Here is a 27,246-nt window from a genome sequence, read left to right as displayed (position 1 = left end):
GTGACGAGATAGAGGGTTGAACCGATCCTGGAGAGGACGATTCTGAACAGTAATCTTCCGGGTCGGATAGGCCGGAAATTCCCACTTGTGAGTCTAAACCAGGTTGTTGTGCTGTTGGTGCCTTGTCGCTAAGAGTAGTAATGTGGGCTGCTGCCCCAATTCCCCAGGAGGGACAGCTTGCAGAAATGAGTGCATGCGGACCTCCGAGTGAGTCGTATGAGGCGGTTGGTGTGACCTCTCATACTGAAGTCCCTGATCGTCTCTCTGTACCGAAGGAGACGGTCGACAGCGTTTATATTCTGGTGGGGAAACATAGCGCCTATTGGTATAGTAACTATCAGCTCTGAGATTATGTTCCTAATATCTGGGTCTGTAGGAACATTGACCACAATCGGAGCGCCTATCCCACTCCAGTAGAGATCTGGATCGATCCCTAGATCTTGATCTAGGAACACGGTATCCTCTGTCCAAATGTGCAGAAAACATTGTATCAGGCGAATTGCGTCTGCAATCTCTCTCTGAGGCTCTGTGTCAAGGTTCCCTTGCGCGCACAGGCTGCGCTGAAGGGACTTGAATCTCTCTCTCGGAGATTGACTGAGATGGTACATTTCCCACCATTGGAATCAGTGAGAGTAATAGTGGGGGTACTGGAGCTACCCCTAGCAGTGCCAATAATGTTGGTGGTGACTGAACACCAGTGTAGGGCACTGGTGTAGGGTTGACATCAACCGGGTCGACATTGATGCAGTGTGGAAAGGAAACATCAACATTGACCGATTCAACAGGCTGTACAAGCGCTGGAGACTGGGAAACAGTTCTCTCGGTACAGGAGTCTTGTTTCCCACTTGTGGTCTCCTGTTTTTTCTTTTCTTTCCTTCTCCTGTTATATTGCCAACCTGCTTAAATGTCTTCGCTTTTTTTGATAATTTCTTGGTGAGAGACATGGCAACTGAACAGTTCGGAGAGGAAGGCTGAGTGCATACACCACCCTCCTCAAGCAATGGCGAGGGAGGGGAACGATCCGAAGAATCCATTACGGACAACTGTCCTAAAGACTGAACTTTTGCAGGGGTGTCCGCCGCTTGCAAGGCCTTGCTCCACAGGATGGCCTTAAGCCTGTCTGACCTGTGCCTCCTTGTTTGTTTTGAAAACACTTGTCAAAAGTGACAAGACTCCTAAGCACAGCAAACACAAGCAGTGTCCATCGGAAGGGGGCAATTTATTGCCACAATTAGAACATTTTCTGAATGGGGCCTGGAGGGCCATACACCCGCCTGGGCAATCCTGGGATCGCTGACGCGAGTCCTGCCCCAATTCAGTAAAGGAAAAGAGAAAGATAGAAAATTTCATTTTATTTTTTTTAAGGCAGAAAAGAAGAGAGAAGAAAAAATGCCCCTAACAAGAATAATGCCTCCACGATGGTGGTTGAAAGAAAACTGAGGGGAATGGGTGGGAACCCTTTCAGGCATGTGCAATACACAGCAGGGGAGGGGTTCCGCCCAAAATACCTCAGCTATGGAAGTTATGCTGAACGAGGCTCCGTGCAGAGCCCAGATGTGTGAATGACAGAGACCACGAAGAAGAACTTAAGCATTTCATTTGTTAAAAAAAAATCTAGTTGTGATTTTCAAGGCTGCTAACTTTCCAAACTACTAATCCAGTTTTAGTTTACACAAGCAGAGACATCCAGGGGTCCGTTGAAAATGAAGGAGGTGTGATAAATACAAGAAACTCACATACATGCAATGGGTTTTCAATTCACTTCAGTGGAGGTGGAAGCTCTGCATATTTATATATCCACAGATCACTAAGGGTCAAGCTGCATGGACTGAGACTCAAAAACATGGAGAACATTAAATTCCCTTTTGTACCTAACAATTTCTTGCTGTCCAATTTCTGTCTGTTCAGAGGGTTGGTACCATAAAGCAGTGTGTGGGCTTCTGAATGAACAGTCTGTAGCTCTTCTAGAGTTGCTTTTCTTCCACGAATGCACTACAGGAGAAAGGAAAGCAATGAAACTGTATTTAAAACTGTATTTATTCATTTTAAATAAAATCAGCAGCAAAAAATGGAAAGAACATTACTGAAGTTGTACATAGGTTTGTGTTCCAAAGAACTGATGTCAGACCTGTGTTGATTTGACAGACATCTATATTTTCATTCAGACATTTTAAATCATTCTTTTTTCAAGTATAGAATTTGAGGATCATTTGCAAAAAGCAGATTTCTGCTGTTTTGGATATTGAAAATAATAAAAACAATGTACTTTAGCAATTATATATTTAAAAAACCTAGAGCAATATTTCCCTGAATTAGTACAATTGCATCACTAGGGAAGATTGTACTGAATTTAGTAAAACTTGAATAATAAAGCCTGCTCAAATAAAATGGTTTGCATCCAACGGTGTCATTTTGTTGAAAACTGCTACGGTCAGCAGAACTGGGACGGAGGGGCCAGATCCCCCCTTCCCCACAGCCCCCCTCTGTGCCCTCAAAACCTGCTATGGAAACCCTCATTAACAGATTTTACCAAGGGCTGCCAGAGGAGGATAGAGAAAGTCCCACTGCCTTAGTGAAACGTCTGCTACGGCAATGTTGGATTTAACCCAGTATTATTTGTTTGACTCAGTGTTAAATCTATATGTGTCTACACATGACAATGTGTATATGTGTGTGTAAACTAGACTATATAAAACCTTCTTTGTAGCTTTTAAAGTTCTATATATATGATTCAAATGTACAAACATACTTATTTACATTGCTACAACGTTTTAGCATTAAGGTTTTATACACTGAAGATATTATTTGTATATTGTGACACATTTTTAAAATTGTGTTTATTCATGTCCATTAGCTTAGGATTTTGCTAAATGTATGTATCATTAAGGAACATTTTTGTTTTGTTGTTATTGTGATAAAATCCGGATTTGTCAGTGAAGCTTAAACAGTGTTTGCATGGGATATTTTTCCAGGAGTTGCTGTCCCATGTTTTCAAGGCATCTAAACTGACATTATTTGTAGCAACTATGCCTTCATTATCATGTGGGTTTTAAAAAGAAAGCTTTGGTTAATTAAAACTACTTAAACTAAAAGACAAAGGCTTGGTGTCAAATTCAGAGTGGTGATATTCATCTAATACTAGCGCAACTATAGCAGTATCTAGAAAATTCAACAAGGGTGTAAAGATACAAATTAGGGACACTCACACCCATCAAAGGCAGTTTCTTGCATAATCCAGTCAAATAAGCTACAGGTCTAATGTACAGAGGTGGGGAGACTTACTGGATAACTAGATCAAACACTGGACACAAACAAGGCCCAGCTCACACTGCAATCAGGTATCAAAATAAACAGGAACAAATTAACAGATTTCGAACAATTAATAGACTCTGGGTGACACAAACATACCCATGCTTGATTTATATAATAATCAGGTGGTAGAATCCTGATGCGGTAAAGCCTATGGGAACCATTTTGGGTTGCAGGTCTATTTTTGTAAATACTCCCTGGACATTTTTAAAAACCTAGAACGTCTAGTTCAGCCTTCTCCAAAGCGGTGCTACTTTGAAACAGGAGAATATGGGTTTTGTGTCCCCCCCATCCCCTCCTCCATTCCCACCCCAGAATCTGCAGTGATAAAGTCCAGAGTAGGGATGTCGGAGGAATCTGGTTTGGGGGTAGGGCTCTGCGAGCTCTTGTCAGCTCACCCCCCCCCACTCCCCCCGCACCGGACTTTGGTTCACGCATCCCTGAGTTTGCCTGACTCGTCACGTGATGAGTTGGGCAGGGGCAAGGCCACTTTTTCCCACTGCCTGTCAAGCCCTTGCACTCTCCTTGCAAGCAGAGTGGAGGGGTGACAGGCATGGCTGGCTGCCTCCTCCTCATGCTCTCGTTCCTTGTAAGGAGACTGCAAGTGTTTGAGGAGGGGTGGAGGCAGGGTCCGTTAAGCCATCATTCTCTTCTTGCAAGGAAGAACCGGGGGGGGGGGTTGCACACCTGTGAGAGTGGCCATTGTGCTCCCCCTTTGAAGTCAAGGGCCCTTTTGAACAAATGGTGTCTGTAAATAGGGCCATTTTACACGACATTACAGGCATGAATGGTCTAAATAGACCATTTATGCCTGTAATGTTGCCTAAGTGGCTCTATTTACAGACACCATTTGCACAAAAGGACCCTTTAAATAAAAAGACGAGACACTATTTTGCAGAAAATGGCGGCTTGTCAGAGGAGCGGGACCCTGCATGCCCCTTGCTGGGCACATGCGGACCACCCTGCAGCTCACCACATGCAGCAAGCAGGGTTGGGAGGCTGCTGGGGGTCCAGTGTGCAGCGCACGGGGTGGGCAAAGGTGAGTTCACCCATCCCTAGTCCAGAGTCTCTGCCTTTTCTGACCACCTCATTCTGTTACAAGTAAAATCAAGCTTCATTATCCTCAAATCACAAGACATTTTACCCTTCCCCAATTACCTCACACTTGCTACGAAGGCCTGTCTCCTGAAGACGTGACCAAATGCTCTGGATTCTTCCTGCATGTTCTGGATGGCTGTTTGTGTTTCCACAGGTACACTGGTGTTTCAGCATCAAGGTGTCGTACACAAGGCCTGCATTAGAGGATACGAAATAGCTCAGACTGCAATCCTATACCTACTTAACAAGAAATAACTCCCACTGAACACAGTGGGATTTACTTCTGAATAGAAATATACAAGAATGTGATGCAAATTAATTAATTCCATTTGTAAAGGGGACGTATTCTTTTAAGTAGGATATTTTGAATTCAGTTTTAAATTCCGGGTAATGTATGACACAACTTTACAAAAAAATTTTAAACTGGACTGCTAAAAGAGGGATACACAGGTTCTGAAAGGCTTACAACTAACTACTTTATATTTTCCTCAATGCACCAGTACTCTCAGTTATTTAAATAAGGAACATTCCATGCCGACAGAAAGTAAATCACATGATTTTAAAGGTAAAATAGAAAGAAGAGGAAAGTAATATTCAAATTCAAATATCAAAATTGGTATAAAAAAAAAAACCCAGGGCATGTGTCAGGTGTAATGTAAAACCATGGTTTAGCATCGTTAGAACTCAGCTGCTCCCCCACATCCCTTTCTCAGCGTTTGCATGCAAGGAAGGCGATTGAAACTTTCCACCTTTGAGTTTTGACAGTAGCACCTTTACTACTTGCCCCTTCAGCTCAGAAAGAGTGTTGATTCAAGAAACATCCCAGTCAGCAGCAGTGAGCAAGAGCTCACTCATTCATCTGAAGCAAATTGCTGAGAACAGAAGCTCCGCCTCCGCTGCTTCTGCTTTGCGTTGCAGCAAAACTGAGCCCACGCAGTTTCAATTACATCGCCAACTCTGCAGCATCTCAACAGCAGCTCAGGCTTTGCGTGGAAGAGTCCCTTTCCCCATAAGGGAAATGAGTAGCTCAATCTCCCATGAGACAGAAAAAGAGCAGGGGGGTTCTGGTAGTAGGAAGGTATGTAGCCAACAGCTTTCCATTGTAGCACACAAATAAGCAAGGGGACTGATGAAAGATCTCAGTGCTCAATTTATAAAAAGCCAACCCCTTTCTAACATCCAGAGTATGAAGTGTAAATCCAACAGTTGGTTACAGTGTTGTCCATCCTGGCAACGTGCACTACAACCAGACCAATGTGACAAGAGATGTAGCAGTCGAAGATCCCATGGGTTAGGTCAATCAGAGGGAGAGATTTTGTATTCCCTTGCTTGCTCAAGTAGCAAATGGTGGTGGTATTGCCCAAGACTAATTGAAACAAGTGAACACTGAGATCAGTATCAACTACTGGCAGCTCTAAGAAATTGATGTGTGCGGGATTTCCACCTCTTCCCAGTGAGATTTCCCTTTCTCACCCCCAAGCATTACGACTTTCTCTCACACACACTGGGTTTCATTGCCACCAGGACCTTTAAATAAGACCCAACCCTTACTCAGTCCTCTCTCAGCAAAGACACACAGACTTTACTCTATAACCTTGTAACACTCCATTTATTACCTCCCTCTTATGTAGCCAAGAGCAGATGGCTTAGAATCTTATAAAGCTTTATTAATTACAATAATAAGTTGTTGAATAATAAACAAGTAACTCTTAAATAGCTCTATCAATATAGATTCCCTTATACATAATACTTCAGGCAGGGAGAAGAGGAATGTTAGCTGTGAGCATGGCCTTCTAAAGGGGGAGCCCCATAAAACCAGGTTCTAAAATTACCAAGCTGTAGCACTGGGTTTTGAATGAGCTGTTTCCTGTTACATCTGAACTTGGTAAACTAGTTCGTTTTAACCGTGGTTAGTTCCCAAACCAGAAAGAATAAGTCAGTATCTGAAGTTCAGATGTAATGAGAAACTTTGATTTATTCAAAAACAAAAGTCTTCTCTCCTCATATAAAAGGAAAGTGTGTCATGAGCCCAAGGCTCAGTGCTGCTCACTGAATTGGGAGTAAAAAGCTCCATTGAGAACATAGCGGAATTTACTTGTGAAAAAACAGGCATCAGGAAATATCATAAAACTCTCTAGTAATGTTACACTTTAGTAAACAGGGCACAATAAGGTCATATCAGATAGAAATATCACTTTGTGGGGCTTTATTATAGGAACAGTTAGCTATATTCGAGGCATGCTACTAAAATTCCCTACAGTCTCTCTTTTTTACTTCTGGATGGAGAAAACTACAATTTCTTCCCTCTTCATTAATTTCATGTTTGGAAATTATGCTTCCAAACATGCTCCAGTGTGTCATTTCAAGCTGTGGAGTCCGGTGGGCAGGACGGCCCGCCTCTCTTTTCTGGGCACCAGTGAGCCCCACCGCACCCCACCCCCATCACTGGTTACTGACCCCTCCATGAAGGTAAAGGGCTTTTTCTTTGCTGTGTGGGGAGAAGAACCGGGAGTGGGGGGACTGGCAGGGGAGGTGAAGGGCTATGCAAATCCTCCGGGTTTTGCAAGTATTCCTATGTTTATAATTTCACTGAAAGACTCAGAAGCCACAAGAGTTAAGGAGGGCTTCCCGTGGCAATGGTTTGTTTTGTACTCTACTGCCTTCTTCTGTGAGGCGATTCTATAATCTACCAGGATGGTGTTGTTTTCTTTTTGTGAGCAGGGGAGGAACACTTTATGGAAACCTGGCCTTAAAAACTATATTCTGACCTTCGTAGCTGCTATACAGATAGCACATGTACTTATAAGACTAAACAATGTAAAACAACAAGAAGAACGAGCATATGGTGCTGTGTAATACTGTGAAAACAGTTTTCCATATCACCTGTTGTGAACTGTGGCTTGCAGGGTGGCTCCTGGACAGACATGGGGAAGTTAGCAGAGGCAGGTGATGACTGGGCTCGAGAAAGTGGCCGGTGGCCTCCAAACGTCACTGGGATGCCAGCAGCTTCCATGGATGCCTGGTAGTTCCTCAGCTGGTGAATGCGCTGCTGCTCCAGCAAAAGGGCTTGCTGTTAGGGATGATGGCTTGTGTTACTGCTACAAGTTCAAATTCAATGAATTTCTTAACTCAGGTTTGGAGTTACTACTTCCTTTTTGACAGTGAACAATTATTTCACACTACTCCACTAGCCAATTACTTTATTCATTTAATCGATTTCCAGACCGCTAGGCTGATTTAAAAAGTCATCTCAAAGTCGTTTACAACATAAAAACAAATACAGTACAAAACTTCTACATTTAAAAACAGAAAATGCAAAAACATCTCAGTGAAAAACATTTAAAATGAAAGAACAATCAACATACTAGGAAGCACGATTAGTCAGGGAAGGTCTGGGTGAAAAGGTAGGTCTTAAACTGCGCCAAAAGTTGCCACGGTTGGTGTCTCCCACATACCAAGGGGGAGGACACTCCACAAAGTGGGCGCAGCCACAGAGCAAACCTGCTTCCAGGTTGCCACCACATGGCTTTCTGCAGGTTGCAGTACTTTACTAGCCAACGCATCTTCAAACCTAACCCTTTTAAGTGGCGTTCTTCATGAAGGAAGTGCTATTCCAATAAACCAGTACAACTAATACATCAACAACAATTTGCCTCAGAAGAGCTTTGTTTTTAATTACCTTATCACAAACCTTTCGAAAGAGAAGGTTGACATTTAATTTTATATGCCTTTTATTCCTTGATAAGTCCTACATTTCAAAGCTGTAATTATTGCTGGACTTCTTGAACTTGAAAATCAGAATTCAGCTTGAAAGATAGGGTTTTAGCACTAAAGTTATAAGATAAAGGGCTACTGAATTTTGACTTAAGTGGAGTTTCTGGGTGAAGGTCTAACATAAATGTCCTCAACTAATGGGTCACAACCAGAGTGCTCTAGTACCACCTCCACCATTTTTAGGTGATAAAGAGAGAAGGAGAAAGGATGGGGAAAGAGGAAAACTGTAAAAGAATAGGAGAGAAAAGTGATAGAGAAGAGATATAGACGAAGGATAGAGAGATGGAGAGAGAAAGAGAGAGAGAGATACAAGATTTAAAAAATTAAAATTGGTCCCATGCTGCATGTTGGATTAAGGATAATCCTGAATCTGGAAAAATTTCAGACTGCTCTAAGTAAACATGCATTTGAATGCAAGCTAGAGTCCTTTCCTATAACTCCACTTTTGATGCTGATAAGATTCAAGGCAGTTCAGACACAATTAACTCAATTATGCACAAGAATAATTTTTAGCATGGCAAAGGTTTGTCTCTACGGACATGAAATTATCGCTAATCCATACACATCCTCAAAAATGGCTCAGCCAACAACTTTTGTAGTGTAAGGTAAAATCTGGTTCAAGTGTTCTGCAGGGGCCAACACAGTACTAGCTATGAATGCCTCGGGATATAATGTATATACAGGGGAAATATTTCCTACATTTCTCTGAACAAAACTGTTGCATCTCCCCCAGGCAGGGCCAGACTGTACACCTTCCTTCAGGAAAAGAGGTGAAAGCTCTAATTCAGACATGGTATAGAACACAGGAAGTGAAAGGCCTGGATCTGGATTTGAGGACAGCGTTCTTGCTTCTACAACAGAAGCATGTGAGGTGAGACAAAGCAGGTACTTCTCTTGTGAGTTGTAGTTGCCAATCCTGCCATGAAAAGTGCATGACCCAAGCTAGCTCCACAAATTCTATCTGATTTATGACCAGGCAAGGAACAGATGGGTTACGTTAACTACACAATTGGTATTTGTGCCTCTGTTCATAAAAACAGAAGAGCCATGCAGGGTCAGCCATGCAGGGTCCATCTAGTCCAGCATTCAGTTCACACAGAGGCCAATCAGCTGCCCAAGGGAAATCCTTAAGTAGGGCATGAGTGCAACAGTATCTTCCTATCCATGTTCCCCACCAAATGATGTACACAGGTATACTGCCTACGATGCTGGAGGTAAGCATTTAGCCATTAGGACTAGTAGCCATTGATATCCTTCTCCTCTAGGAATTTGTCTAAACCCATTTTAAATTCAAATGAGTGGCCATCACTCCATCTTATGGTAAGGTAGCAAATTCCACTCTGTGAAGAACTACTTCTTTTAATCGGTCATGAATCTCCCACCAATCAGATTCATGGGATGACCCCAAGTTCTAGTATTATGAGAGAGGGAGAAAAATGTCAAAACTGCTGTGCAAATAAATAAATAAATAAATAAATAAATGCAAAAATACAATAAAAATGCAACAAATAAAAGGCAGTAAAAAATAAATGCACCTTGGTTTCAAGTAGCAGGTCAGGAACTTGTTGCCTTTTATGCATTCAGAACAAACAACAAACCTACATGCCCCTAGAAACCATTCATTAAGTAATTTAGGCACGCCGCCCTTCAGCATTCTGCTTTACCTGTCTGAATAGCAGCTCCTGCTCAGCTTGCCTCTGCCCCGGCTCCAGATCTTGTTGCAATTCTCCATCTTCATCACTTTCAAGAGGTTCTTGCTTCACCTGGACCATACTGGTCAACCCTTGAACTTCTTTTTGATTCGATATCCTGTCAATATATGGTTCCTCTAAAAACGCCTGGTGTTCTCGTAATTCTTCTTCAGTCTCTTCAGGATGGCTTTCATGCTGGCGGGAAGACTCATTTGATTTTGGTATCATCTGGAAACATTCCCAAAATGTACAACTTTAAGTAAGAGACTCAAGAATCAAAACACAAGCTTATCGAAGAAATAATTTGCAATTGTGAAGAATGTAAGAAAAATAAAACACATTTTCTTACCATTTAAATCCTGTACTTGGTTGAATTATTTTAACAAACTTTAAATCTTTGAACCACACATATGAATTAGGGTGGTTTTTTTTAAAACAAGAGGGATATAAATTAACCACATCAGGAACTTTGTAAAATGAGAAACATACTGTACAATGCTTCTACTAACCAATCTCTGAACCCATTTTCAGGCATTCATGTTTGGGAATGGGAAAAATTTCAGATTGCAGATGATATACAGTGAATATTAGAGTCCTCTTAAACACTACCACCAATTAGTGCATATTAAGCATAAAATGTTGAACTACATAACTTGGGTACTATACCATGTTAGCTGGATCCAGAAAAGCATCAAATTCTGCCAAACAAATACGAGGGAACTGAAGTAATTCTATTCTATAGTAATTTTTCTATAATCAATAATTCATGTTAATCAATATCCCTTTTCCTTTTTTGCCTTCGATTAAGATACTCAAGAGGGCAATACAATATAAATACTCATTTACGTCTTTCCTTGAGTATGTTCCTGTCTTCTAAAGCATTTACACTAAGCCAGGGACATATGATCTCACAAAAGGACATACTACAGGGCAATAGAATTTAAGCTAAACGCAGAGATAATCCAGTCTTGTAAGAAGCTATACATTTATTTTACAAAGTATCACTTCCCTTCCATTCATGTTCTCCTGTGAATTCTGTCCCCACCCCATCCCCCGTAAAAGTACCATTAGTAAAACTAACAATGGATGTATTATTTTGTCTTGGCTGTGATTATTATATATTTGGCATAGCTTTCTTCTCTAGTTTTCCTTTGTGAGATCTGAAACACTGTTTGTTACAGTTATTGCAGTTCATAAAATATAAACATAACATTAAATTGTTTGGTCTAATCTTTGGGAACTAGAGGAAAGCCATACCGTCACGGGTGCTAGTAGTCCGAGGGCGAAACATACTTCAAATTGCAATTCTGGGTAGTGCTGGGTGATAAGAAAATCCCACCCATTGAGAAGCCTGAGAGGAAATGGACTTTTAAAGTAACTGTACCAGGAGATGATGGGGGTGATGCACTCCCAACTCTGCGTAAGAAGAAGAGCCTTGGCTTAGCAGAACCAGGAGGAGCTGGCATTTTCATGGGGGCTGCTGCTTCCAAGGCTGTGCACTTCCCTCCAGCAATTTATTATTATCATCATCATCATCATCATCATCTTCTTCTTCATGGATAGTAGGAAAGCAGCATTGGAAATAGAGACACTTGGAGAACAGAACTGGGGAAGCAGCAACAATGGGGTGCTGATGGGGAACCCAAGATCCAGGTTGGGATGAGTTTCAGTTGGTGTAGCTTGAGGACATTGACATGGTGCTTGGACAGGTTCATGCAACCACCTCTGCATTGGATTCTTGCCCCTCTTGGCTAATAAAAGTTAGGAGGGATGCAACAACTGTGGGCCAGGGAAGTGATTAATGCCTCTTTGCGAGAGGGAGTGGTCCCGGGTTGCCTGAAAGAGGCGGTAGTGGGACCGCTCCTGAAGAAATCTTCCCTGGACCCAGAAAATCTTAATAGGCCAGTAGAAAATGTTCCATTCCTGGGCAAGGTCCTTGAGCAGGTGGTTGCGAGCCAGCTCCAGGCACTCTTGGGTGAGACCAATTATCTAGACCCATTTCAGTCGGGTTTCAGACCTGGTTTTGGTACGGATACAGCCTTGGTCGCCATGTATGATGTCCTACATCAGGAGAAAGACAGGGAGAGTGTGACTCTATTGATTCTCCTTGATCTCTTGGCGGCTTTCGATACCATCGACCATGGTATCCTTCTGGAATGACTGGCTGAGTTAGGAGTAGGAGGTACTGCATTGCAGTGGTTCTGCTCCTACTTGGCTGGTTGGCTACGGGGAGAAGGAGCTCTCTCAGGTATCCTGGTCCCAAGTTGTTTAGGGCTTTGTACACAAGTACAAGAACCTTAAACCTGGCCTGGTAGCAAATAGGCAGCCAGTGCAGTTCCCTCAGCAGAGGAGTTACGTGCCGGATAGGGGCAGCTCCAGACAACAGCCGAGCTGCAGTATTCTGCACTAGCTCCAGCTTCCAGAGCAGCTTCAAGGGCAGCCCCACATAGAGCGCGTTGCAGTAATCCAATCTTGGGGATTATATGTATGTGTATATTGCATGTTTTTGTGGTTTTTAATTTTTGTATATTGTTTTTGTGTTTTTATCTTATGTGAACCACCCAGAGAGCTTCAGCTATGGGGAGGTATACAAATGCAATAAAATAAATAAATAAGAAAGTTATGCTTTACGGTGGATTCCTGACTTGATGGCCTTATAGGCCCCTTCCAACTCTACTAATCTATGATTTTATGTTTGTATGAAAAGAGTGATTTCTAAAATACACGGCATATTTTTGCAGTGGACCAAAAATTGGGTAATAAATTAAAGATAAAATGGGAAAATAAGTAATGAAGAACACTAATTGAAACAGTGTGGCTACTTATCTTTGTGAAAGGGCCAGTAGTGTCCCCTTTTTTAAACATTAGATGCAAACCATTATAAGGTATTATACAAGTGGTGTATAAAACCAGCATGATTAAATAGAATTTATAAGAATGGGACAATGTTAATGTTGTATGCAGGAACAAGCTATTTTTGGGGGGCATATTTGGTGGTCATGTCCTAAAATAGCCACATTTTGGAGTAAGGTTAGATATACAATGAATATAATGCTTGGCTATAAAATCTTATTTGAACCACTGGTCATGTTATTAGGATATAGTAAAGTAGTCGTAAAGGAAATAAACTATGAAATGGTTTGGAACTTGTTGACCGTAGTCAAACATACTAATAGTTACTAAATGGAGAAGTAGTAAAGTACCTGCTCTTATGATATGGCTACTTAAAGTTTGGCATATTGCAAAGACAACAGAATATATTCACTTAAAAGAAAAAAGCGATAGAATCCTTCCATAAGCATTGGTTACCATTTGTCAGTTTCATACAAAGAAGATACAGGTATCAAGAACTTAATATGCTATGAGTTCATATGGTAATAAATCTACAGATTATTTCAAATGTTGTTAGGACGTATTTATACAAAAGTTTCTGGCATTCATGAACATTTATCATTAAGAATTTTAATGACTATTTAAATATGATTTTTGAATATTGCTTTGATGATTATTTATGACAATTATTCTTAGGACTATTATATTTTATGGATTTTATAATTACATTTATGCTGATGACTATTAATATTTATATTTACTTATGGTGTTTTATCAGAAATAGAGGTAATATTGTAAAGAATTTAAGGCAGATATTGGCAGAGGAAAGAAGGATCAGTATAAGTTGATTGGTGTCTGGGTGGGAAGGTAATATAAATGTATTAGGTTACTATGTAGTTTCCCGTAATGTTTGGATGTAATGCTATATTTATGTATGTAACACATATTTGACGTTAGTTGGAAAGGGGCAACTTAATAAAAAATACTATTACGGGAGAAAACACTGCAGAAACCGTTCTTACGGTCTTCTGGTTTTTGAATTGCTAGCTTTTCACATAGAAATTGCAGTATTTGCCAGCAAAGAGTTCTACATAAAGAATAATCCTACTAAATTATAGAAATGGGTAGAATAATAATAGCAATCAGATATCACGCAAAGACATCCACAAAAGTAGCAAACCTCTTAAGCCTGCCATTTTATGGAGTAGAACAGATGCAAATAATTTTCAGACTGCGATTTGAAAGAACACCCACCGTAAGAATGAACAAATATAATACAAATGATTATATACATAGTAACTAGTCACATTTTTAAAGATGACATTAATAATTAATAAATAAATAATCATAATACAAACTAAGAAATTATTTTTATTGTAATATTTTTAAGCTGTCTTTCTGGCCTTATTCCAACCAAAACAGTGAACAAATGGTAAGTCTAAGCTAGTAAAGAGACACTCTTGGGCACCATTGCTTCCACAGACAGTGCGGAGTCCAGAAGAACCCTCAAACTGGGAACTTGACTCTTCAGGAAGAAGTGAGATCCCACCCAGAACCTGCTGCACCCCTCTGCCCAGAACATCTTGTTTTTCATACCTCCAGCACTTCCGTCTTGTATGGATTAAACTTCAGCTTGTTCACCCCTTCTTCCACCCCACAACTGCCTCCAGACACCTGTTCAGGAATTCCACACCCTCCCCGCGATTTGCAGGTGGAAAACGGGTAGAGATGTGTGTCATCAGCATAGTGCTGATACTGCAGTCCAAATCTCCAGATGACTCCCCGCAATGGCTTCATGTAGATGTTAAGAACCTATTTTGTTGCTTTCACTGAACAGCATGATTTTGATCCCTTTCAGCATTTGATATACACAGTTTTCGACTAAACTTTCAACAGGTTCTTTGTTAATTTCAATTTAATCATGGGACAGGGCTCTGACCCATACAACCAAGCAACTGCTGACACTTATGCCAGCAAGGTTTTAGGGTTGTATTCAATGTTAGTCTAACTTAGGTCCCATTCATTTCAATGTAAGTAGGACTAACACTGGCTACTCTTAATGTTCACCAATTAATGTTCAAATTGGTACAGTCTAGCACAGCCTAAATTCAGTTATTAAGCTACTGGAAAAAAGAGATAGTCTGCTTGAAAGTATTAAGCATCATCCACAAATCTGATTCCAAGGAGGTGTCTTTTAACACATATTTTGTTCCAATATTGGCAAAGGGAAACTTTAAAACTGATACAAATGTGCTGCAAAGAGATTGCATCACCTATTGCTTCTAATAACCCTAATTTTAAGCTTTACTCCACGAAGTATGTCTGGCAAGCAGCGAGTGAAATCTCCATGGAAATAACAGCTCTAAACTACATCAGTATGCTAGTTTGAATAAATTCCAGGTCTGGCACATGCATAGCAGTGGCACATTTCCAGAAGTACAAAAATGACGTCAGTGGCTTGTGTAATCATCTTGTCTTCACTCTGTTCTATAAACAAAGTGCTTCCACACACACCCTCCTCCCTAATTGTCTCTCCTTTTCACTGGGAAAAAATCCACATGAGCAGCCAAAGCATTAGGCTAATATAACTCGTAGTGGTGTTTGTTTCTTTAATCAGGGAACTAACCATCTATCCACAATAAACTGAAACCACAGCATTTTGAAGCCAAACACAGTTACTGCATTCCTCTCTAACTGTAAGAAGCATACAATAAGGCATGGAAAGAAGAGGAGGAGTGGGGAATGGAGGAATGGCAGAGCCTGATAAACTCTGAAATTATGACCCTTTAAGAAAAGCCTTTTGTCCCTTTAAGACTGGAGTGGCCCTCCAGATGTTGCGGCCTACAATTCCCATCATTCCTTGCCACTGGCTTGGGCAGATGGCAGCTATAGGCCAAAACATCTGGAGGTCCACAAGTTTCCTGCCCCTACCTTAAGACGAATGTGGTCTATATTTCTAAGGATTGTACTGAATTAAAATTATAGATGTTCTGAATGGTTAAATAACAGAGGTAAAATGGTGTGTGCATGCCCAAGCACACACAAACACCCACATCCCAGAGAATTCTTCCCTTTGTATGGTAAAACTACTACTTTTGTCTATATAAGGAATGGAGCATAGCACAGATGATTTAGAAATAAACTAATCACATTGCCTTATCTAAAGGTTCGTGGAATATGAGACTTTAAACACTGACATAATTCTTCCAGCCTTTACATTCTTCATAAATATTAATAAGTAATATAACCGAGTCCTTTGAAAAGGGAGAGGCAAAGGCAGGGAGCAGCCCGAGGCCCTGGAACGAGGCCTGCCAGGCGTTCAGCTGGGAACGGAACTCAAGCTGCCCAGGTGCCAATCAAGCATTCAGAGCTATTCTTTTCACACAGAACAGTCTTCTGGTGAATGGATTAAGTAAACATACATCCCTCACTCAAACAGCTGATGTTCAATGGCATCCCTCTCGTTTCCAGCTACTCTGCTTTAAGAGGCGCTATGTCACACACATCTCCAATGTATCATTTCCCTCTGTGTTCTCTAAGAACATCCTAACAGTAAGCAATCCAGGGATGAAGACAAATTGACATTACATAATTATAAGCTGTGCATATTAGAGAAAGGACAATTTTAAACGGGTGCATCAAAAATGTATGAGGAAGAACCAGCAATTGGCAAACCTACCTTGTTAATGTGCAGCTGCTGCTGCTGAAATTGCTGTTTGTGTTTTTCCAGGAACTGCTGATGCTGTTGTTGGATCACTAATTGCTGGAGGGCCTGTGCATTCTGGGGAAGAGGAGCAGACTGTGTGCGCCCCAGAGGGCGGTGTTGCCGGAGTTTGTGTATGGAGGGAGAGAGCCGGTCTGCACCCACCAGGGACTGTGCATGGAGGGGGAGTGTCCCGAGCCCTGAAAGACACCAGTTGGAAGATAATATGGAGGAAAACCATGTGAAAGAGGAAGAGGAAGGGAGAAAACAGCTTTTGAGTAACTGTCACGGTAACCATTATGTGAGTTTTTAAGCCAGCCACAGTGTCATTTTGTCCCGCTGAAAGTTTTTAAAATAAAACTGCAGTAGATAAAGAATATGGTAACACAGAGTTCCTTGGACAAATAATAGCAATAAAGATAAACAGTAAGATACCTTTTGGTACCTGGTTGCGAGTCAAGATGAGCAGGTAACAGAAGTGATAGAGGAGAGCTGCCCTATACAAAATGAGAGCTCACTCATCACACTCAGTCACAAATGTCATCAATTGGCAGAGTCCCAGTTCATTCTCTGTCTTCTCTACAGTGTAGGCACTGAATTCCAGAGTGAAGAACTCAGCATTTTCCATTAATATAGGGAGACATGAAAGTGGTCTATAAAATTATGCATGCTATAGAGACAGTAGAGAGAGGGAATTCTCACCATCCTTTATGGCACATCCTTTATGGAAAGAGAGAGTTCTGACCATCCATTATGGTCACTCAACATGATTAGCAGCGGAGTGGGTCAATGTCAAAATGCAGCATTCTCAGGCAAATGCCGGAGAGCCGGAGCCCTCACAGGGCCCACCATCGCTGATGCCTGCCTGTACCCCAGGTCAGGTGGATGCTGAGAGCAATGCATGGCTGCAATGAAGAGTCATTTTAATTTATCCCCAATGTAGCTTTGCTTTAGTATATTACATCAGGGGCAGGGGGGGGAGGGGATTAAAAGAGTAGGTTGCTACCTCACTCACTGTAGCTACAAAGGAGTCGTCCCAGTCAATGGGGCAGTTCGCATGTCATGACAGCCCACCATGGGTCATGAAGCTACAACGTGTGCACACCCAACTTTTTGAATATGCAACCCCTGCTCGAAGGTTGTCATGTCATGTGAACCCGTCAAGTGTGGGTTATGGGAGGCTTAAACAACCCTTGTATGGTTTAGGGGTTACATATGAAATTGCGCCTGAGGGCACCACAACTCATTGTGGATTAAATAACCCATGACAAGTCGCTGTGTGTTGTCTGACCCCTGTCAATCTCTCTTACGCTCATTCAATATGGCCACAAATTCTCTCGATTTGGATATTCAGCATCTGTATTCCTTTGGGCTATCTCATTTGAGCCTGGTTCACAAAAACATATCTTAATGTATTAAGCTGAGAAATGCATGGGCTGTGTGTCTGTACACTCCATCATCAATTTGTCCCTTCTCTCCACACTTTTCAATGTGCTGCAATTGAAGACTTCCTGGACAAATTGACCATAGTTTCCTGATTACTGTCTGAATCAGGAAAATATGGTTACCAGGAATAAAACAAAATCTGAAACCAACTTCAAACTATAGTTTCCTGGTGTGGACAGAATGGGGAAATATGTTTAATTAATTCAAGTAGACCTCAATCATAGCACATTGAGAAAGGAAGGGTTTAGGATGAAGCACCGATATTTGTACGTCTGAACTGGGCCTTTCATTTTTATCACTGATTCTGAGAAAAACACGCAAACATTTTCAATATAACTCTGGTTTCTCTCACCTGGGACTAGGGGATTTTGTGCAGTTGGTTGCTCCAGTAAGACCATATGTTGAAGAAGAGGGCTGTGTGCAGTTCCCCCATCCCTGTCCACCGCAGTACTGCTCAAATAAGGAGTGAGGTGTGTGCCAGGAAATATGGAGATTCGTTGTTGTAGTGATGGAATAGCAAGTCTTTCAGCATCCTGCTGTCCTGATCCCCCCTGTAAGCATATAACTGGTAATACATTGAGCTTATGAATGCAGTTAATGTAACCACAAATCCCCTCAAGCTCTACATTAAACAGCACTTACACTGGATGGAGCAGTGGCAGGCAGCCCTAACGTTATATTGGGCAAGGAGGGAGACGTGTACAAAGGCAGCTGTGTGACTGAGCCTTCACGATTCACAAGTCTATGAGCAAGGTTGGTCTGAAAAAAGGAGAAATAAATGCTGACTCAGAAGACAGGACACTTCCATTATACAAGAAAGAAAGCACCTCATATAAAACCATTGATTAGTAGTACTGGGCCCAGGTTTTTCCACTGGTTTTGGGGGAGATGGCAAAAGAGCCCCTGAAGACTAGAATAAGTTTTAGGCGCATGCTGAAATTCTATACCTTGTGGGAGGGGGCAAGGATCTTTCCCCCCATTTTATCCTGCAATATAAACACTGCTGCTATTTCAAGCAGTGGAGCGACCTAGCGGTGTTTCATCTTCAAAATTTTGAATGCTATGTCTTAGTAAGAAAGGCATCATGTCACGACACGGCATCATTGCCAGGGCTATTCTTCAGAGGCTGCGGGCGGGGGTGCTGCCACCTTTCTGGACACTGAATCAATTAACACCGTATGTGCGGGATCATGAGTTTACTGATCTCACTGATAATCACAGACCTTGAAAAATGCACAAAATTTCAACAGTGGTCATGGAAGAGGCCATCTACCCCTCCCCCCATAAGAACAATGCCCTAGGGAAATATGCTGTCATGACTTAACATCACTATCAATGGAGCATTCAATTCAAAATGAGGTTAGGACACTACCAGACTGCTCAGCCACCACTTCAAATGGAGACAATGTTTTTATTATAGTCAGTGGAAAACATGACTTTGATTGCCTCGATGGAATAAACTTCCCACCTCAATTATTTTGTAGATGAGATCACCAAGAATCCCTCCACTTTGCAGGGGGATGAATGGTCCTACAAAAGCAGAGGTATTTTGAGCTCCATTCTATTAATTATGATCAGTGTGCAAATGAAATTAAGATTAAATACTTCTATTTAATGATGCCTAATAGTAACTGGAATTCTTGGTCATCAAACTGTCACAAAGTTCTTTCAACTGTACATGAAAAGAGTGCAGGTATTTCCTCCCTGCAGTAAATAAGAAACGAAGGTGGGTGTGTTGCACCTATTCACATACTACGTCTACATTTGTATCCTACTTTCCTCCATAGAGCTCAATGTGACTTATATGGGCTTCCTTCCCATCCACTGTATCTTCACTGTCAGGTAGGTTAAATTAAGGAAACAGAACTGGTAAAAAATATTCAAAGAAAACAGTACTGTGTTGCTGAAAATGGAGTATGGGATTTTCCAGTAAATGACTAGGTTTGCCAAGTGATCTGAGAATGAGAGACAGCAGTTGTTTTGCTGTATTAAAAAGAAGTCTTCATTACTGATACCCAAAGAGTTTAAGGGAGCACATGAAATACACCTGCTGAACACCAAGAGAATAATCAGAATATACGTTTTTCTATATCAGATTGGAGCAATTATTCCATGCTCTGTTAACCTCCATGTTGGACAACTGCAACATGTTCCATGCGGAGCTGCCTTTGAAAACTGCTCAGAAATTTCAGTCAGATTGAATGCAGCAGAGCACACTCTCCATCTTGTATTCTGCTCTGGTAGAATTAGGGCTCTGAAGGTGGAGGCGTTACGTGTGACTCTGTTGTCATGGTCAAATTGCGATCTCATTAGTTTTGGACTGGCTACCAGAATGGTCCGCCCCAGGTTTCCTGCATGCGCGTGGGGATTTCTCAGCCTGCTGGTGGCACTGTTTAAGCCCTGGCTGAACTGTGGAATACAGAACTGTCCTGGGCTATTGACGCTATAGCTTCTAAGTTGCCCTCTCCCTCCTGTTAAGAGTCAGCTCAGCCCCCTGGTTTAATGAAACAGAACAGGTATCAGTAAGAGCACTGTTGGAGAAAAATGTGGAACTAATTCAACCAAGCACAGGCAAAGACCTATACCAACGTAAAGACCTATACTTGGTGGTGAGCGCAGCAAAGGAAACTCAAATTTTTGCCACCACGGCGTCAGCACAACATAGACTGGCGATGCTTTTCCATAACCCATTAGGATGCTGGAGAGGGGAGCCAGAGCAGTCAGCAGCTCATGGTGAACCATTTCCTTTGTTCTTTTGCAGATAAAATTGTTCAGATTCAACTTCACCTGGACTCCAATATTGGAGCAGGTCAGAGTGATGGAACCTCTGCAACTGCTTGCCCAGTTGTTTTGGATTTCAGATCATTTTCATCACACAGCTCGTTTGTCTATAATCTCGATTATTGTTTCTTATAAAAATGCATTAATATTTGTCTCCTAGCACAACCAGCAGGTGTTACAATATTAACACCTTTCACAATGATTGCAATTTTATAAAATATTGTGTGAAGTTTTTAATCTACAGAAAAAATCTGAAATGCAATCTATAATAACACCAAATGCTATTTCATGTGTATGATCTGTTTAATCTACATTAATTTATTTGTCAGAATACTAGTAATTTGGTGGAATGGTATTTTAAAGTTAAACCCTGCAAATAAAATAGCTAAATGTAGAAGTCTAACAAAATGGCTTCAGTTTGTCTAAATACATGGCAATGCTTCCTAACATCTTGAGTTACACCCAAATGAATACAACCAAACACAACTAAGACCTCATTAGCAACCATACTCAGTGGTGGTGATAGCAGAATGGCATCCAGTGAAGTTTTTCTGAGCTGTTTGGGACCTGTTACAATTTGGCCCACAAAAAGCGGTGAAGGAACTCTTCAGAAGCATGCTGTGACATGTTTCCTAAACATTCCCTTTTACCCACCTTGAATTAGATGCACCTAATTCTACAGTACAGTCTATGGAGGTGTTCAGAGACCTACCTAATCATCTTTTATTATATTAGTTTCAGTTACTGTGGATGTGGGGAAGGTGCTTGGGAGAGGGGCAGTCCACTTCCCATTTGCTTGATATTTGTGCTTCATCTAGCAGGAAGAGGTTGATTTGCTGGATCCAAAGAGTGGTGGTTGCCTCTTTACAAGAGAGGATGATCCCAGGTGCCTTGAAAGTAGTGGCTGTGAGGCTGTTCCTGAAACAATAATTCCTGGACCCTGCTGGTTGTATTGACTGGTTATCAATATCCCCTTCTTGGGCAAAGAACTCAAGTGGGTGATAGCTGTCCAGCTCCAGCCACTTTTGCATAAGAATGCTCATTTCAATCCATTTCAATCTGAGTTCAGGCCTGGTTTAGACATAGAATATGCTTTGGTCATCCTGATTAATGACCCTATGCTGAAAGAGTGCCAAGGGAAGTCTTACGCTGCTCATTCTCCTGGAAACTGTAGCAGCCTTCAGTACCATCAACTATGGGCAGACTCTCTGGATTGCAAATTGGAGGCACTGTGTTGGAGTGATTCCTACCTTGAGCACCATTTCCCAAAGATGGTGATGAGAGACTTTAGCTCAGCTCAATGCCAGTTATTTTATGGGATACTGCATTCTGTGTCTCACGCTTTTTAACTTCTATATGAAATTGCTGAAGGAAGTAATCTGGAGTTAGGTGCCATCAATAACACCCAATTCTACTGAGATAAGCAAACAGGGGAAGTGCTGTAACAGTGTTTGGAATCAATTCTTACCTTCTAAAGCCCTTCATGGCTTGGGACCAGAGTACCTGAAGAAATAGCTGCCTCCACATCAAGTTGCCTGTGCAACAAAATCATCCTCTAGACTTGACTAGGGAGAAGGGCATTTATGGAATTTTCTCTTGAGGGAAGCTGAGATGTTGCCTACTTTGTTATCTTTTTGGCACTAGGATAATACTTTTTAAAAAATTGTACCAGTACCAGTAATTGCTTAACTGCAATGATTTCATTAGTGCCAGTTTTTACCTGCTCTTTAATTCTGTTATCATGTTTCCTGTGATATTTGTTTTATTTTTACAGAGTTGGATTCAAAATTCTGTTCTACAAAGAGAACAGAGCTTCTGTTCACAGAAAGAGTGTTCTGGTCACGGAACAGGGCCTTCCATGAATGGAACAAAATCTTTGGATTGTGTAAGTCACACTGAAAATATTTATACTGAAAGGTGACATATGACATTGTTGAAATAAAAAACCTGCCAATAAATGGATCGCAATATCAACTTGATATTGCGCCAGTAAACTTTAAATATTACAAGCTTAAATGTTCTTATTTTAATTTCAGTAAGTATAATACTTTGCTCGCTCAGACAAAACCTGTAAATATTATTGATCCATTGTAACAGAAATAGAAGCATACTCATGTTCTCAACATTTTCCATTCAAATTCTTAAAAGTTACCAACATCTGATGTAATGTACTTTGCTTTCCATAATGTATAATATTATATACAAGCAAACAAATCCAGCTTTGCATGGATGAGGATAGCCCTGATAGTGATAAAGTGAAAACTTCAAGCAAATTTACACCTGTCAGAGTTGGACAAATTGTGTCCATGCTCAGTGAAGCCCTGCCCGTGAGCACCCCTGAGCCTGGCTCCTCTACCCTTTAAGGGAGGGGTCTGTCCACTCCATTCCCCTGAGAGGCCTGCCTCTACAGCAGCTCACTAATCTCCCCTATCTTCAAAGTATATTGACTGCAAAACTATGCACTAACTAAGGAGGTCTACCCTTAGTAACTGAAAATTCTGGAGGGCTCTGTCCCTCTGAGATGGGGCTGCCCTACAGCAGAGAAGAGAGGCAGGCATATAACTCCGTCCCTTGGCCTACTATTGTTCCCTGGCTTCAAGCTTTATGGACTGCAATGCCCTGTCCTTGCAAGCGAAGTCTGCCCCAAAGGGCTGAATTTATTATTGTAGGCTTCAACCACACAGACACATTAAAATTAATTAATGTACTATAAAAACAAAATAACCCTAGGTGCACACCCCTAGAGTTCCCTTAGTATCCATGCCAAGTTTCAGATGTTTAAGCTTTACGGTTTCGCCGCTATAGTAGTGATGGACAGATGGCATACACCTTCTTTTATTACTACAGATCAACTACGTGTGTGTAACTAGAGAGAGAGAGAGAGAGAGAGAGAGAGAGAGAGAGAGAGAGAGAGAGAAGAGAGACAGTATAACTTGGCTCTCCACAATGTATAATATAATTTGTAATACGTTGAAATTAAACAAAACAATGTGTCTTACCTCTGCTTGAATATTTGCAACTGATCCAGTAATTCCATTCTCAGTGCTTATATTACTGGAACTATTGTTTGGAGAACTAGGGCCAGATCCTGGAGCACTATTGCATGCAGAGTCTAAAACACATTCAAAGCCATTTATTAAAACCATTGTCATGTGATCATATTTTTAAAAATATCAGAATATATTCTTGGCTCAACAAACAAAGCACCATGTACACTGATGGTGCTATATAAATAAATAAATAAATAAATAAATAAATAAATAATAATCTTTAATTCTATGGATGTATTTTTTAAAAAAGCAACAACAAGTATAGGAGCCTTCCCCAACCTGGTGCCCTCCAGTTGTTTTGGACTTCAACTCCCATAAGACCCAGCCACCAGGGCCAATGATCAGGAATGCTGAGAGTTGCAGCTGAAATTTGGAGGGCACCAGATTGCAGAAGGTTGCAGTATTCCAAAACACTTCAGCCATCCAATCATAAGTGAAAAGAGTCGCTGATAATCTGTACTAAGAATCCACATTATACCCACATATTACTAAAAAAATTAGCTCAAACAATGATGTCAAGATACATTAGCTTACAGGGAGCTAAATAAAAAAAGTTTACCAATTAAATGCTGCATAATTCGGCCAGCACTGATTATTTTCTAGAAATTTGCAAAGACATTGTATCAAGGTATAGTCATGAAAATGAATGAGCTTATACACACAGGCAAGGATGGAGGGCAAAATGTCTTTTTAGTGGCAGTCCCTTGTACTTCACAGGATGCCGCTCTGGAAGCCACCCTCCCCGGCCCTTTTCAAAGGGCATGGAGGTCTGCTGTTGCAAGGACAGAGCTCACAAGCTCCCCCCCCCCAGCCCTTTTCAAATGGCATGGGGGTCTGCTGCTGCAGGCCCGTGTGAGCCAACCATGTACCACTTTGTTTCCTGCTCAAATGGTCATCTTTCATGAACACTGCCATGCTTCTATAGGAGAGCATAGGAGACGGGAGCTTGGGAGCTCCACCCTTGCACCAGCAGACCTTCAATCCCTCTGAAAAGGACAGGAAACATAGCCCAGGAGATGTGTATACTAGTATGGGCCTGGATACTCAATTCACAATAGTGTGAATTTGAAATAAATTGTCTTTAATGTTAAGTATCAATAGTATTTAAAAGGTGACAGTCTATGGGTCAGATCCAGAGTTCCTGTGAGTGGGACTCCACCACTGAGCTGAGTGAATGGAACACCATGACTATTCTGCAGGAGAAATTTATTTTATATTTATTTATTTATTTATTTATTATATTTTTATACAGCCCAATAGCCGAAGCTCTCTGGGCGCACAAAAATTAAAAACCATAATAAAACAACCAACAGGTTAAAAACACAAATACAAAATACAGTATAAAAAGCACAACCAGGATAAAACCATGCAGCAAAATTCATGTAAGATTAAAATACAGAGTTAGAAGAGTAAAATTTAAATTTAAGTTAAAATTAAGTGTTAAAATACTGAGAGAATAAAAAGGTCTTCAGCTGGCGACGAAAAGAGCACAGTGTAGCCGCCAGACGGACCTCTCTGGGGAGCTCGTTCCACAGCCGGGGTGCCACAGTGGAGAAAGCCCTCCTCCTAGGAGATGATTTTCACTAACTTCTCCTTTCTCCTGTAGAAAAGCTGTGCTGGAGGGTCAGGAGACCCTGCGGAACAGTGGTGTTGTGAGGGCCTATAGGAGGAGTAGGCAAAAAAAAAGCCTCTTCCCCCACCCCCTCTTCCAGCTGTCTCTGGTGGATCTCAGTCCTTTCCGTGAAAAGAAAGGGCACTCTGGATCCAACCTAGGAAAAGGAAAGGAAAGGAACCTCTCGTGCAAGCACTGAGTCATTACTGACTCTTGGAGGGATGCCAGCTTTCGCTGACATTTTCTTGGCAGGCCTTATAGCGGGGTGGTTTGCCGTTGCCTTCCCCGGCCGTTATTACCTTTTCCCCCAGCTAGCTGGGTACTCATTTTACTGACCTCGGGAGGATGGAAGGCTGAGTTGACCCAAGCCGGCTGCCTGAGAACCAGCTTCCGCTGGGATCGAACTCAGGCCGTGGGGAGAATTTCAGCTGCAGAAACTGCTGCTTTACCGCTCTGAGATCCAGCTGTTGTCTCTGCTGGATCTTAGTCCTTTCCGTTAAAAGAAGGGACACTCTGGATCCAACCTAACCTCTAATTATGCTAAATTTAAGAGATTCAGGGCATTAAAAGGTTATCTTTTCTTAAAACTTGATTTTGTTCTGACTTTATACTGTTAGTTTTACCCTACCCAGTGCCTGTTTACCCTACCCTGTGCCTGTTTGCTTTCTCTTCCCCTCCTTATTGTTTTATTATGGTTTTATTAGAATGTAAGCCTATGCGGCAGGGTCTCGCTATTTACTGTTTTACTCTGTACAGCACCATGTACATTGATGGTGCTATATAAATAAATAATAATAATAATAATTCTAAAATTTTAAGAGAAAATATTAACAAAAAAATCAAAACATAACTTGCTAACGTAGTGTATAATCCAGTTACTGTTCTAGTTGAGAAAATTGAAAGTATCAGTTGAAATTGCAACTCTAGAATTTCATTTATTAACTGCTGCCAAAACAATTATCGTTTACTCAAAACATTCAAATATTGGCATCTCAGAATTTGTATTATAGCCACAATCGTCAAATAGACAAATTTGAGAGGTTAAGGAAAGACAGACATGACAAATTTGCTGAAATATAGTCATTGCTCATGGGATACTGGAATGAGCATTACAGGAAAAACGGTGATCATTACAATCACTTTAATCTGATATAATATTTACAGAGTTTATCTACATATTTTGTAATTTAAGGATGGTAAATTAATAGCTGCCTCTTCAACATACCTGTGACATCTAATGGACGCTTTTTAAGAGCTGTTACTACAGGACCATCTTTTCGTCGTAACAAAGGGCTGCTGCGCCTTTCAGCAACCTTCTGCTTTAATCTGGATCGCAATTTGAGATTGGGTTCAGATGCTGGAATAAGAAGTGGGAAGGAACAAAATAAACTTATTCTACGCAAAGGAGATTTCCAGTTATAAAACCTCTCTAAACAAAACACACTGGATATACCAAAAACATGAAAACTAAGAAAGAGAGCATACTTACCACTGAGCCAGCACAGTATCCGCCAAATACGGATTTAGACTACATTGCAAGCAGGTATTACAGAGTGGGCCTTTTGCACAATCAGACAACCATAGTTAATAAACTGGCTCACACCTGCTCATGCTTTCCGAAGCAACCCTGGAGTGCCCCGTTCCAGAGTGGTTACCGTGACGTATGAACCTGGCACTCTGCGTTATTTAGCATTTAGCAAAACCATGGTATGTGGTTGGGTTAATATCCTGATTTGTTTAACCCTAAACAATCCTGACTACTGGGTTTGCACATCATAACAACAACTGGGTGTTCCTGAGTTATTTTGGGAAGCTGATTCAAAGTGGAAGTGGTGGATAAGCAGGAAGCAACACACCCTCGTTCACGTATGGCCACGCCAATTGCCAGATGACGTGACCCTGGAATTGGTATTATATGTGAACCAAGCCAGTGAGTGCTTAAATATGAGT

At 41.3% G+C, this 27,246-nt stretch overlaps 2 protein-coding genes across 7 annotated transcripts in view; one reads left to right on the top strand and one right to left on the bottom strand.

Moving 5' to 3' along the window:
• RAMP1 (receptor activity modifying protein 1) overlaps positions 1 to 27,246 on the top strand; it is a 547,734-nt gene that overhangs the window by 122,856 nt on the left and 397,632 nt on the right. The window lies entirely within an intron of this gene.
• The window catches only part of HDAC4 (histone deacetylase 4), a 192,592-nt gene that overhangs the window by 55,008 nt on the left and 110,338 nt on the right, over positions 1 to 27,246 (bottom strand). For all 6 annotated transcript variants that reach the window (XM_063116011.1, XM_063116008.1, XM_063116010.1 and 3 more), the window contains 9 exons: positions 26,522 to 26,653; positions 23,634 to 23,746; positions 18,496 to 18,612; positions 18,206 to 18,404; positions 16,384 to 16,607; positions 9,846 to 10,100; positions 7,291 to 7,477; positions 4,468 to 4,601; positions 1,872 to 1,992 (listed from right to left, as the gene is read on the bottom strand). In XM_063116011.1, coding sequence (XP_062972081.1) covers positions 1,872 to 1,992; positions 4,468 to 4,601; positions 7,291 to 7,477; positions 9,846 to 10,100; positions 16,384 to 16,607; positions 18,206 to 18,404; positions 18,496 to 18,612; positions 23,634 to 23,746; positions 26,522 to 26,653 — 1,482 coding nt within the window. The remainder of the gene's footprint in view (positions 1 to 1,871; positions 1,993 to 4,467; positions 4,602 to 7,290; positions 7,478 to 9,845; positions 10,101 to 16,383; positions 16,608 to 18,205; positions 18,405 to 18,495; positions 18,613 to 23,633; positions 23,747 to 26,521; positions 26,654 to 27,246) is intronic.

The sequence above is a fragment of the Elgaria multicarinata genome, chromosome 2 (genome assembly GCF_023053635.1).
Source record: "Elgaria multicarinata webbii isolate HBS135686 ecotype San Diego chromosome 2, rElgMul1.1.pri, whole genome shotgun sequence".
In the NCBI taxonomy this organism is placed as follows: Eukaryota; Metazoa; Chordata; class Lepidosauria; order Squamata; family Anguidae; genus Elgaria; species Elgaria multicarinata.
The sequence above is the reverse complement of the archived record's forward strand: the minus strand, read 5'-3'. Positions and strand labels throughout refer to the sequence as shown.